The sequence below is a fragment of the Vanessa tameamea genome, chromosome 6, assembly GCF_037043105.1.
Source record: "Vanessa tameamea isolate UH-Manoa-2023 chromosome 6, ilVanTame1 primary haplotype, whole genome shotgun sequence".
In the NCBI taxonomy this organism is placed as follows: Eukaryota; Metazoa; Arthropoda; class Insecta; order Lepidoptera; family Nymphalidae; genus Vanessa; species Vanessa tameamea.
Genome location: NC_087314.1, coordinates 11,784,396 through 11,798,687, shown reverse-complemented (window position 1 = coordinate 11,798,687; position 14,292 = coordinate 11,784,396). Strand labels below are relative to the sequence as shown.

The window sequence follows — 14,292 nt, the reverse complement described above, 5'->3', positions numbered from 1 at the left end:
GAGTAAGCATGTTTACTTTTGTTTCCTGTTATTATTAAAGAAGAAGTCAACGGTTGGAGGCTATACAAGCTTGTCTGATGTACGCTAACTGTGATGTAGACACTGTATCATGTCATCGTGTGGCTCACTTTGGACATGACTATAAAAATATATAACAGTCTTTTGTAGTCCTACAGTTAAGCAAAGGCCTTAACATAAATATATAAGAGTTTTTGTATACTTATACACGTTTTTTCACGTGTTTTTCTTCATGCCTTGAACACTTTCAATTTAACTTGAAAACTTAATGAACATGCCCGAATTCGAACCGGCTGTTTTGGGTTGAATTAAATATGTTTTTTCAATTATGTAACCAATTCATTAGTATATTTTTAAATCAATGTATTGTAATAACAAATAAAATATGATCATTATATATCACATTTATTTTGAGACCTAAGCATTACTTCAAATCATACATTATATACACTGCAAAATGTTTCATAAAATATCTGAATCATTGCTATAAAATAATATTATAACCTTTTTAACTTGAATTTAATTAAAGTGATAAACGGTTACGCAATTTACTTACAATAAATATCGAAATGGCTATAAACGTATAAATAGGCTGCGTGGAAGTATAATCTGGCTATAAAGCAGATTTTAGAGCGTTCTCGAGTAATCCACGATATATTAAAAGTCGTCTGCTAAGCCTCTTAAAGTATACCGTGCAACGACACGTCCTTGCCGCACTAAGCATATGGATTATATTGTATTGAAAAACTATGTGACCCTGTATACGCAATTTTATATAAAGTTTAGAAAAAAATAATATACGTATAAAAAATATACTTTCCAAGTACAGTGAGTGAGAATGTGAACTATATGATCTTAGTGTTATTATTTAAATAGAGTTTTAAAAAGTTCACATACTGTATTTAAATTAAACATAAGTTTTTTCTTGAACTAGATAATATGTAAATGTCGACGAGGAACTTTCTGGAAATTGACATCGCCCATGAATAATACATGTGGTGATACATAATGTATATTTTATTATCTACAACAACTGGTAAGTTATTTTTGTGTACATGGTACGTATAGTCTCAGGTTTCGTTTAAAAAAATCTCATCGGGCATAACACTGAATTTCGATTTATATAATATAGAGAAAAATCAAATAAAAACGTTTTACTTGTATAGAATATGTAAAATAGAACACTAGATGGAACACTATCTGTATAAAACTGTTTGTGTATTAGAAATATGCAGTAAACAATTTCGATTTAAATATCTGAGTAGACAGACGAGAAATTTTAAGATAGATAGTTTGTGTGCGATTGGGTTTCAATAGTTTTCCAGATAGTATACTTTTTTTTACTCTGATAGTATCCCAGTGGAGGGTGATACGAGAATCTTATAAGAACGTACGAGCGAAGTTCACGTTTGGGCTGGTAACAATTAATTTTAAGCTTCACTTCGGCGAAGAAATAATACTAAAGACTTTTTTACTTCCCCGAACTGAAGTGTATAAATTTGATAGATGTATATGTTTTATAAAAACTGTCCCATCCCTTCCAGATTTCAAATTCGAGAGGCAACAAAAGTAATTGTAACACTTCTTATATAAATAATAATATTAGATGTAATTACATAACAAGTGCATTTAGATACATAAGGTGACGACACAAATAAAAAACAAACTTTTGAAAAAATATCACTGACACTAAAGTCGGTTGATAAATAAAAAGTATCACGTCGAGCCCCCAATTTCAATAAATATATATATTTTTAAAGTACTCAAGCATTTATAAATAGTCACTTTACAAGATTAAATTGTAAGTAAAACTACTACTGCGGATTGTTCCGAGACCCGGTATGGAATTCAGTAGTTGCTCTTGATCATTATTTAAGTTCTATGTTATGAAATTTGTCTCCAGTCTTGGATTAGGTAACATATTCTTTTCAGAATTGGTTTTATCTTTGTTTAGTTGGGGAAAATTCTGTGCTAGTTAGTTTTAGTTAATTTTAAAAAAGTATTTATTTATATTTTAGTTCAGATTCGATTACAATATCAAAATGTTGCTTATAATAATTTATTCGCTTATTTAATTTATGAAATCCTTAAAGCTCTCTGAAAAATTTATCGGCTTATTTATTATACGAATAATTAAAATATTTATTCCATTTTCATTGAGTACGAGAGTAATAAAACTACAATGCCAACTGTTTTAAATAAGTTACGAAGTTTAATTATGCCTTTTAACTGTAAGTACTTGTTTTTGATGACGTTTTCAAACTAAAGATAATTTAAATATTATGACTATGTATTGACGAAAATAATTAGACATAAAAAGCTGTCTATTTGAAAGCCGGTTACGGTTACACTTTTGAATATATATATAATTTTTAATTATCCAATGTAGAACAAATTTATTTTGTACTAAAACCTTTCTTCGTGATAAATTACAAAATATATATCAAACCGATTTTTAATAGGGAAAGCAAAATCATATCGTTCGTGTATTTCTTGAAAAGATCTGCGTTCAAACATACAGCAACAGAGAGCCTTCTTTCTATGTCGGTTTAAAAATAACAACTTAATTCATCTCATAGTTATTCAATGTTTTTGAAACACTAGGGGAAGTTGCACTAGAAACGTATTTTTATTTCGATCACGCACGTTGAAAATGTTCGCAGAACACCAACTGTTATCGGAACCACGATTTATGGCACTTGTTGCGCGGATTCTTCCACGCTGCGTCCAGTACATTGTCCCACGTGTCGCCTTGCACTTGGACCATTGCATATATTGCATCTTTTTTAAATATAGTTTACATTACCAAAGGTATAACCTAAATAAAAGATTAACAGATGCTACATTTTTGCCTAGTTCCTGTTTCATATGTACATACCTACTATATTTATTAGTTTTATTAGCTGCATTAGCAGTAGCAGTAGTTAAGTACTACCGGAATCAATTATTAAAAACCTCGAACACCACTCCCGGTATTATCCAGAGATAATAAATCAACTCCGTTTGTCATAATCCCGCAGGGTGAGACGACGGCTAAACGGTCTTCTGGCGCTTGTCACTAGTGTCTTATTAGTGTCGGGTTCAAGTTGATTCACTTGTTGCTATCCCGGACCCCTTTCGCGGGACGCCGCAAATCCCGCGGCTTGATATCCAGATAGATTGTGAGTTTGTTTGCGGGTTTATTTGACAGATGTTTTGGGTGTAGTTTTACGGATTGAATTGGAATATTTTTTCTCACCGATCCCGTTTTATATTAATATGTAAATAAGTTTTGGTTTTCTTGTTTCTAGAATACGATGTAAGTTTATCCGAGTTTCATGCTTTCTCACTTCAACCTTAACAGTCGCGATATCAATGATCCTCTTTCAAATCGAATTTTATAAAACAAAGTTCTGATGAACAAAATGAGATAGACGTATGGTTTTTTGACGAGCTTTTATTTATTTCACTTTTCAATATGTATCGGTCAAATCTGGTAACTGAATTTTGAGCCAGTTCCACTCATTTTATTTAGTTGAACGCCTGCGCATACCTTCAATACTGATGATTTATTGTCATTCATTACATTAGTTAGTATATTTCATTTATTTTAAAACATAATTACCAATAAAACTATTAGCAAAATTTGTAGTATTGTAAATTTATTAGCAAAATAAATACGTCCTATTAATGATTCAAAAGTGTATTCAAGGACTCCCTCTTAGTTAAGTAACTTGAACTAATTACAATTTGATACTCTGAGAAATTCATTATAGTAAAGTCTATTTCTCCGTATCAGATTATTATATATGTGACAAAGTGCATGGTATTTTTTTATGTCAAATAAGTAGGTGGGCTGGCAAATAGGCCACCTGATGATAAGTGGTTACCACTGCCCATAGACGTTGGTACTGTAAGAAACAATAATAATTTCTCAAATCACCAATACCCGAGCAACCTTTGAAACTAAGATAATATTATGTCCTATTGCGTGTAGTTACTAAATCACTCACCCTTCAAACCGGAACACAATTATACTACGTTGCTGTTTAGCGGTAGATTTGAGGGTGGTACTTAACCGGGCTTGCAAATATCTACCACAAATAATTGATATATTATACAGACGAGACCACGTCTGCAAGATTTTTCTAGTTATAAATAATTTGGTTCTGATAACAAATAACTGTACATTAAGTTGTAGAGTTAATTAAACTGTAATATTAAATATATGCAATTAATTGTAATTTAATTCGTTTACCGTAGTTTATTTCATTCAGTTAATAGACTTTTTCATTTTCACTTGTTGATGGTATCCTCCTGCGTCCCGTTTAGCGGGACGCCGCAAATCCCGCTGCGGGATTTAGGGTTACTTTTGTTTGTATTTATTTGAAGGACTATTCTATTTGGAAATAAAAATATTGTACTATAATTATTTAACTTGGTTTATCAAAAAAATACTACGAATTCGATCTAAGCAAGTACATTACATAGATATTATTAATGACTGGAATATTTTAAAACAATATTGTTTAGGACTGATAAGTTTTTTGTACGTAGTATGTAAGATTTTGTAATTAATACACATTCATGTATGTTTTATACAGAAAGAACAGTTTTATAAGTACGCAAAGTTTAGTAACATATGAGTTTATTTTAATCAAACTTAATTTACTAATTTAATTATGTATAAAGTTTAATACAAAGCTAATTTGCTTTGACTATAATGTAAGTATAAAATATATATTCGTTATACATTTTATAAGTTAAATTAAATTGCTTCAAGTAAAAGAGGATGAGCCGAGATGGCCCAGTTGTTAGAACGCGTGCATCTTAACCGATGATTTCGGGTTCAAACCCAGGCAGGCACCACTGACTTTTCATGTGCTTAATTTGTGTTTATAATTCATCTCGTGCTCGGCGGTGAAGGAAAACATCGTGAGGAAACCTGCATGTGTCTAATTTCAAGGAAATTCTGCCACATGTGTATTCCACCAACCCGCACTGGAGCAGCGTGGTGGAATATGTTCCAAACCTTCTCCTCAGAGGGAGATGAGGCCTTAGCCCAGCAGTGGGAAATTTACAGGCTGCTAATATAAAAAAAGAGGATAAGGTTCTGATCCCAGTATGTAGCAAATATCGGTAGTACTATAACCATTAAACGAAAATTATAATTCAACACATTATATAAACCCGTAACATGTTATATATCAACTTTATTTATACAACATAATTATTCATTTTATTACATTTTAAAATTTCTTATAATTGATCAATTATGATTTGTAATAAGAACATAATTTTCATCGCTAAACAAACTCCTTGCGTAAAAACTCCTTTGAGATTAAAAATTGCATTCCATTGTTCAAGAATTTATGAGAAATAAAAAAAAATATAGAACACATAATACAAATTATAGAGCACGCTGTATGCTGATAGACACGCAAATCTACTTTTAGGTCCTGTGTTTGCTAAAATTTAGATTGAGAGGTTGTCTGGTAATAAAAACAGAATTGTAAACACATTAACATAACGTAAATCCAATTATAGAAAAGACACATCGAATGCAAAGTGGTCAAATATAGAATAAAAACCTATGGGGGTTTCTACCGATTGTTGTGTTCCGATTTAAAGGGGACATGAGAACCAGTGTGATTACAAGCTGAAAGGTCAGGCCATAATATAGTTGACGGCGAGAGAAGAGAGATCAACGAGAAGCCCATTTGCAAGTCTAAATAAAATCTAGTCACTTTTCTTATCAAGTAATAAGTATAACAAAAATATCCGTTCTTCATTCAGGACATTAAGCTTATTCCGGCGTTTGAATATCGTGTCGACACACAAGAGTAATAGCGTGTTCTATCGGATTTTTCGGATTCAAAGGTTTTCGTATACTCATAGGGTAAGGAACAAGGAACATTCTTAGCGGGCAGACGGTCGCATCAGCATATTGGCTCGTTAGGAAGGCTACGCGTAACAGCCTCACAGTATTTTAATACTTGCTGTCATTAAAATAGAGTCTATTTAACTATAACGGTATACGAAAGGAGAATGCAGGCGAAAACATATGCAATGTGTGTTTTGTTTCTACTTGTATGTGTGCGTGCCAGACGGGTTACAATAGGGCATTGTTTAAAGTACTTTTTTTGAGTTCCGAATGTTGCCAGCCTTGACTTAATTGACAGGGAACTCAGCACGGAAGAGATTTTAGTATTTCTTTTTTTTGTAATTAAATTTTTTTTGGTTGTCAATTATGTATGCCTTTGAATTAGGATTTATTCCTCACAAGAAATAACTGTTGCATAATATTGTGTATTCAAAATTGCCGTGAATTCAGTCTACGTATAATTGATTTTTTTTTTAATCAAGTGATTAGGAAAAAAGTAGTTCAAATTGTTGTAAAACAAATTTAATCTCCATCATATGTTACAAATTAATTCGTATATTGCAAGAGAAATTTGCGGGAAAACTTTATATTAAACCAAGTAAGTTAAGAGGTAACGCTGGTAACAAGCGTATTACATATTTACGAAATCAATTGAGAGATTTTCCCTAACCATTTGTTTCTGTTTTGTAATCAAAAGAGCAATTTCGACAGCGAATGAAATAAAATATTTAACGTCTCTTCATAACATCGGCCGTTTGAAAAGTTATGAAATTTTCAAATATCCGGAAATTAAGCTTTGGTATGTATACGAGGAATGCCTGCGTTATATGAACGACTCTAAATTTTAGTTTTATAATCTTGTATATTATACGTAATACTCGCCATATTTGTCATATATTTTTTACTAAGTTTTCTATGACAAAGAAAATGAAATTATAATTATAATATACTACTAAAAAAAATATAATACTATTAGTAAAACACTAATTGAATAATAAGCATTTCATTTTCTTGTTCTAATTAAACATTCTGTATATTTATATAGCAATGAATCATTTATCTATAAATTAATTTATCAGCGAAACAATATCACTATATCAAAGTTAGAACACTATTGAAACGGCAAAGGGACACCGAAAATGCATAACGAGGCAATAGAATGCATTAATGAAACTTTCAGGCAATAGTTTAGAGTAACTATCCTATAGCAGAGGGCGAGCCACCTTACCCCACACCGCCGCCTCCTTCGGCCCGCATTCATGATTAAAATGAAAATTTTAAAGGTCTCTTCCTTAATAAAAATATCTAATCTCGTTTCATGAAATTCCATAGACAGAATAACCTTACTTAAAAAGTAAATGTTTTGGCGCGTAAATTGTGTTTTCTATATAAAAAAAAAAGTCTTCGCGTATTGATCGTGGTGCAGCGCATGCGTAAAACAACGAAATTTGCAATTACAAAGTGCTCTGTGCAAATTTCGTCCGAGTTTATAATTCGAAGGCGGCCTCTAGCGGCGATTTTCGCGTCACAAGTAGGGAAGGAAGGAGATAGAATGGTTCGGATATAAATTTCAGTTTGATGCGATACTTTCAAATTTTCCACGCATTCCTTGGTAGGAAAATTATTAATTGAAAAACATTATCCAACATTATACAGCAAAACAATGTTGCCCTTCGCGTAACAATATAATTTATTTTAAAATTTATACATAGAATCATTTGACGTGCCCGTTAAATTGATGTTGTTTTTTTTGTAAAATGTGTATATTTATATATTATGACTATATTGTATTTTAGCAGCAAAAACTATAATGAAAATTGGAGATCCATTAAGTTTCAAGTAAATGTTGTTTTATAAATTAATTTACATATTGCCTGACCTACTTAACTAAAGTATATATAAAATGAAGTTCCTTAATTAAGAAAAACAACTACCGAAATGAAAGCATAATAGACGTTATACAGAGTTGATAATAATATTAATTACGTTCGAAATATAAATAATAAATTTTAAAAAAAATTAACTTTTACTACTATAACTTAAAGTAGTGCAATTTAAATTATCAGTGAGTTAGTATTTTTTTATAAGAATTTAAAATAGAATCAGTGTTAACGGAAAGTGAAAATGTCATTAAAAATGCATCGACGGTTGCCGTCCGAATTGGCTAATCAGGCGGGCACCATCTCCATGTACCTAGACATAGCACGGTCTAGCTTTTAGAGTGCACCGTTGGGGGGAGGGGGTAGGGAGGGCGCAGTCTGGTTGCCATGGCAACCGCAAGATGGCCTCCGCGAAATTAGTACCTACGTCTGCAGGCTTTATGCGCACCGTCTTCATTATGTCGGATTTCAATTTATTTCCGAATTGAACTTCGGATTACAATTTGTATTAGTTTCGCATCGCATATGTAGTTTGAAGGATTTGGTTTTGATAAATAAACTTAATTATGCAATTTCTGTACTTCCTTGTGAGCTTTGCAATGTTATGTAATGTTGGTCCTATTATAAGTTTAATATTAAAAGCAATTGTGCTCAGATTATGACGTCTGAAATAAAATCGCTTGTACTTAAAGAGTGTATGTACCTACTAAGCATAAATTGATTTGAGCTAATTGAATTTATTATAATGAATATAAATTTTCTATATATATATGATATATACTGGATTTTCTAGACCAGTCGATTTATGAAAAATACATAAATGTACAACAATATATTTTTTAGAGAATTAAAAAAAAAAGTTTTCTTCAACGAAGTTATATCATCACGAAAAATCAATCAATTTAATAAGCTTACATGTAAAATTTATCTATAATATAGGTAAAAAAAAATTATATCCTTTTAATTTGTAATTTTAACTATCAATATTGAAATAACGATTGAAGATTGAAATATATAGAATATGCAAACTGTAATCCATTTGTGGTTTGCTCGATTCGCACATGCCAGTACTAATCTACGAATCTCTGTAAGCGCTGAATTAATTTGAGTGCATTTCTGTTTGAAATTTATCTTTCGCTCTGTGGTCGAGGATGTCGTCAAGAATCTAGCATGTGGCGGATAAAATACTGAGACGAGCTTGTCGCTATCAAGGTAATAGGCAGAGTAATAGGTTAACTTTTTTTTTAAGCTGATTTACTTTAAAAATGAAAATTAACCTCTTTAGTTTTGCAATATCAACAATTACTTAGGTTTACATAAATTAGTTCTCATGGCGTTTCAAATGAATTCTAAACGCAACTCGTATCGCTTTCTTGTATTTACACAAACAATACGGCTTTATGAGTTACGACGGAACTTTCTCGGGTTTTATATATGATGATGATTTACTTTTTTTTGAGTTTTGAATATATTAAAATTGCTTTAAAAATATATTTAGCTAATCCATCAACATATATACCAGATGAACATACGTTTGCGCACTTTTATTGAGTAGGAGTAATTTAACAAAAATTTTAAATTTTATCAGCATTTTTATAGAACTCTCTATTGCTGATAAAATTGTGCTAAGTACTATCGATTGCTGACTGATAATATTCCTACATATAAACTTTATTCGAGTAATTTAAAATATCTTCCATTAACATGGTGGGAAAATGATCAGAAAATAAAAATAGTATGAAATCTCGAACGTGCTTCCTTGGATTTGAATCAGAAACTAAAAAAAAGTTTTCAATGCCGACATCTTGGTTTTTAAAGAAAAGTTTAAACACTTTAAAATTGTTTTAACACCAGACAATGCCTATTATACCTACTTATTTTTTTCTTTGCATCAAACTCATTCAGCGTTGACGCCTTTGCGAACTTTTGTCAAGCGGACGCTGTAAGCTTTCTGTTCTTCAGTTGAAACTTCGGTTCGGGTTTACGAGTCTCCTTGCATAATACGCTAAGCGCTGTTATTACATGAAAATCAACAAAGTTTTCCAGGTTTTTTTTCAGCTTAACATGAAAAACTAATAATGTACTTTTTTATGTTATTAGTTTACTAAAATTGACGAATTTTAGTGCGTGTAAAGATCGATATTTTCAGTCAACATATGATTTCTATGATTTTTCTTTGCAACCTAGACGATGTGTTTTATGTATAAAATAGCAATTTCATATGTATCTCTACACATTTCAAATTGATATTTGATCTACTATACAGGAGTAGGTATTACTTGTAGTTGTTATAAAACCGTCCTCAAGAGTTCTAAGGACGTTTGGATTTGAATTATAAAATTACTACACGTTCGACACACCTTCAGACGTGAATTGAACAACCGGGTATTATTTAACCTACAATTAGTATTGAATTTAGGTTCACAAGTAGATAATGAATGCCCTAAATATGTAAAAATAGTATACAAATTAAATAATTTAACATTATACAAATCTGAAATTATTTTACTAGAAAATAATGTATAAACTAAATATCCTAATTCTACACAAATCTGCGGCTTGCAGTTATACAATACTGGATACAAAACGAGACACATGATAGCGTCTATACGAAGCTTTGAGTAAGGCTTGAGAGAGATCGGCGCGTTTGTATCGGACGTCCTTTTACAAATTATTTGATTAAAAGTGCATTAACTGATAGTCTGCCCTGGACTTTTATACTTTTATTTTGTGTATTATCTAATGGACTTAAATTTTAAGATACTTATTAGGAGTATCATTAGCTAATTGGTATTTTGTAGTAGCTCTACTATAGTAGCCAATCGACTACCAGATCGTAAATAACATAAGCCAATATATATGTACAATCACAAAATAGCATATAATCTGATCTACCTTATTCGCTGTGCCTTAATGAATAAATTAACACGCCCTATGGATTTGAATAACATAAGGCATACGTGTTTCGCGTTTAAATACTTAATTGAACTTAATAATACAAACTATATGTAATAATCTATAATAATAGAAAATTAAGTGAGACAATAAAAGCTTAGGGTTTTTATATATTTAAATATCGGTTTGAAGATAACTTTTAGGAAAGAAGTCGAGATTTATATTCGTTTTAATACGAACGATAAAGGTGACGACTTTGACACATTGAAAATCAACTATATTTATATCTTGTTACGTTTTTTATTACTTTAAAAAAATGATATAATATAATAATATGATTTACTTTGTAAAATTTATACTTTCAGAATTAAATCATTTGGGTATATAATAATATATTGTGTTTTAAAATATACAATTCATAATAAAGTTACATTTGGAGAAGGTAAAACAATCATGTTGATGATGAGCTCCTGAATGATTTTGGTCACAGTGGTATTGTCAATAGGGACTAGTCAATTGCGGCTACTGGAAATTTCCTACCAGAAAAACACAGGATTTCCTACCAGGGGTCGAACCAATCAAAAACATAATCGGTTTATCAGTCAATAATTTCTTAGAATCAATCCGGAGCACACGTCTTTAAAAATTCGATGAACCTCCATTCCGTCTGAAGTCCGTTCAGTTTTGACGTATTGCCGTCCGTCCAGATTACAACTCTCGTGTGCATCTTTATTCGCGTTCATACTTAGTCACTATAATAAATGCACAGTTAGCTATTCCCCTTTGAGAACAGCGGTCGTGAAATCAGTCAGTAGACTTTATATAAGTCAAATGAGACAGTTTCTAAATCATGATTAATCTTCTACCTTACCCTGGTACATTTCATTATCTTTGAATGTTTTAAAGTTCAATTATATAGCGATCCATACAAAATAATTTTATTTTTTAAACTTAAGTCAACGAAATAGTCAAAAGTTTGACTAGAAAAAAAAACGATCCTTTTATGTGCATAATTACCGTTCAAAAGCGAAATTATTCAAATAAATTTTTAGACGTAAAGAAAACCGTAAAAATGAAAGACCGACATGAAAACCGCAAGGACAAAGCTCGACAATGAGAAAAATTTCACTCATTGAAATACAATTTGCAATTCAAAATCCGCTTTCTGAATGAACTACAGGTGGCAGGCCAGAGGCTGTGAAAAATCCGACCATTCAAACAATGTCTTCCATGAAAATGTATCCATTGCGTGGAAAATATAGAGAGGATCCCGATAGATAAAACAAAAGCAGTAATGTATTCCGTATAAACGTTTAGAGTTGTCCAATGTCAAATAGCAAATGTTGATATTAGTGAATGGCGTTTGTTTCCCTCTGCGGACACGCGGGTTACACTTTATTCCTATATTCGGGGTTTGAAAGCGAAAGTGACCCGGTTTTTGTCTGATTTATCACTGTCCGACTTTAACGACGACCTCGATGATTTGCATCCAGCTGAGACCTAATTTTATAATCATCGTAGAAAATACTTTCTAGCTATAAAATTTTACGTGTTTAACGGCTAGATTGCATTTTATGTTTGCATATATTATTAGAAAATAAAAAAAATGATATTACGTAAATAATTAATGAAGTTTCATTAAGTAGCTTACCGTAGCTAGCGTATAGGTAGTATTTTACACTAAGGACGTATATATTCGTACACTAAAATATAGGCAGATTAAATTAAAAAAAAAAACGCGTTATTTTCTTGGTATTAGAATGTTTAAGTGTTAATAATAACAATTAGTGACAAAGTTCTATGTTTAATGGTGAGGAAGGGAATAAAAAATAAAAGAAAAAAAGGTATGAAAGTAATAGAAAATACTCACGGGTGTTGTTGAAGCGCGCCCTCTGCCGCGACCTCGGCGCGACTCGCTCTTCACTGTCTGCAACGTCCCGTCCGGCGCCAAAACAAGCTACAACAACACAGACACACCACAGACTTAACATAAAGCAAATAAAATTAAAATAATAGAACGTTAACACAAAATAAAGGGAAAATTAATAGACAATCATGCAATGGATGGGTTAGATGGCGACAGATTAGTGATTTTAGTAAGTGAAGATAATTATTGTCTTGTAAAAATCATAAATAAGTATGATTTAAACGTAACTAAAACTGTTTAAGTTTACTGAACAGCGCCATCTGTATTATTATTTCCAGAACTGTAGGCAACGCTTTCGTACCAGTAACGCTATTAGACACTAGATGGCGGTTTGAAGCTGAGTGCTCTTGAATCACTTAAGTTGTTTTCTGGTATATTTGATAGATGGCGTTGATACAGTTTTCATTTACAATAGTTCTTAGCCACATCAAGATAATATTTATTACGAACATATTGCATACATATTTTTTCATATTATTCTTATTCTTATTCTTCTTTAGAATAGAAATATCATTCAACTAAAATATTTATTTTTAGTATATATTTTTAAGTAATGCTATTGTTCTGACAAGTTCTAACAAAGTATGCAATATGGGGTAAAATTATTAGTTACATGGTCTGTAATTGTAAGAAAGCCATGTTATTTTAGAAATGTTATTATTTTTCACATAGTCTGCTCAAATAACTCTGTATTAAAAAGAAAAAACGAAAAAAAAATACAATAACGTTATAAGATAACATAAAGAAGCAAATAAATAAAATACCATCCAAATTACCTCGCAAACCTATATCGTATTTGAAACTTATGAAGACAAAATACTGAACAAATGTCAGTTATTAAAAACTTTATCGCTAGATAAAATAAATACTCGAATACACGTATAAAGAAATATACATAGTTTCTGTTGCCGAGCACATGGCATCGGTTCACACCTGGCGTTTTAGTTCGTTACTCCTGATTTTGTGTTAGAACGCGAACGACATTTGTTCTACTTCTTTCTCGCTCGCACTTTTTATTTCTCCTTCTCGCTTTATCTATTCTCATTCAAATCGCAGGTTTTGTAATTATGATCGTGAGCAGGTCAGACCGAATGATTGAATGATCCGTTGTACATGTGATTTAATGAATAAACACGCGCCTTAAGTATGACGGTTACGTTCGCAGCTGCGTCACATAGATAACCGGTTATCGTTAACTTAATTAGAATTGATAAAATGTAGGCACCTAATTTCTACCGAGTTATTGATTACGTTTGAATTCATTATAAAATCGTACAAAAATGATCTTTTGATGTTACTAAAATGAAATAAAAAATAATTTGGAAAATACTTATCACATCTTTGTGATTTTGTTAAAAGCTTGATTGAATTTTTACAAAAGACGTATGTAAAATAATTATAATTTATTTTAATGTGTGTTTTTAAATCATGGTTGATATCGAAGCTTAAAAGCTCGTTTTACTACATACGTACATTTTACGTGACCGTAGTAATGAGAATGTGCGTAATGCGTGGGCCCGCTCGTTGGGGCAGGTCGTGACACGCAAACCCTGATTGCCCCATTGATCTGAACACTTAAGGAACGGGACTTTGAGGTGTCATCAATTTAACCAATGAGTATCACTCACACGTCAGAGGGTAGACATTACATGGCAAACAGAAGATTTAAAATAAAAATAATTGGTAAAATTATATTATTTTTTGTTAGA

General features: G+C 31.4%; 1 protein-coding gene across 3 annotated transcripts in view; it reads right to left on the bottom strand.

Moving 5' to 3' along the window:
* The window catches only part of Tet (Ten-Eleven Translocation (TET) family protein), a 95,315-nt gene that overhangs the window by 40,103 nt on the left and 40,920 nt on the right, over positions 1-14,292 (bottom strand). For 2 of the 3 annotated variants that reach the window (XM_026634254.2, XM_026634256.2), the window contains exon 4: positions 12,527-12,613. The exons of the other annotated variant lie outside the window; for it this stretch is intronic. In XM_026634254.2, the coding sequence (XP_026490039.2) occupies positions 12,527-12,613 (87 nt within the window). The remainder of the gene's footprint in view (positions 1-12,526; positions 12,614-14,292) is intronic. 3 annotated transcript variants of the gene reach the window in all.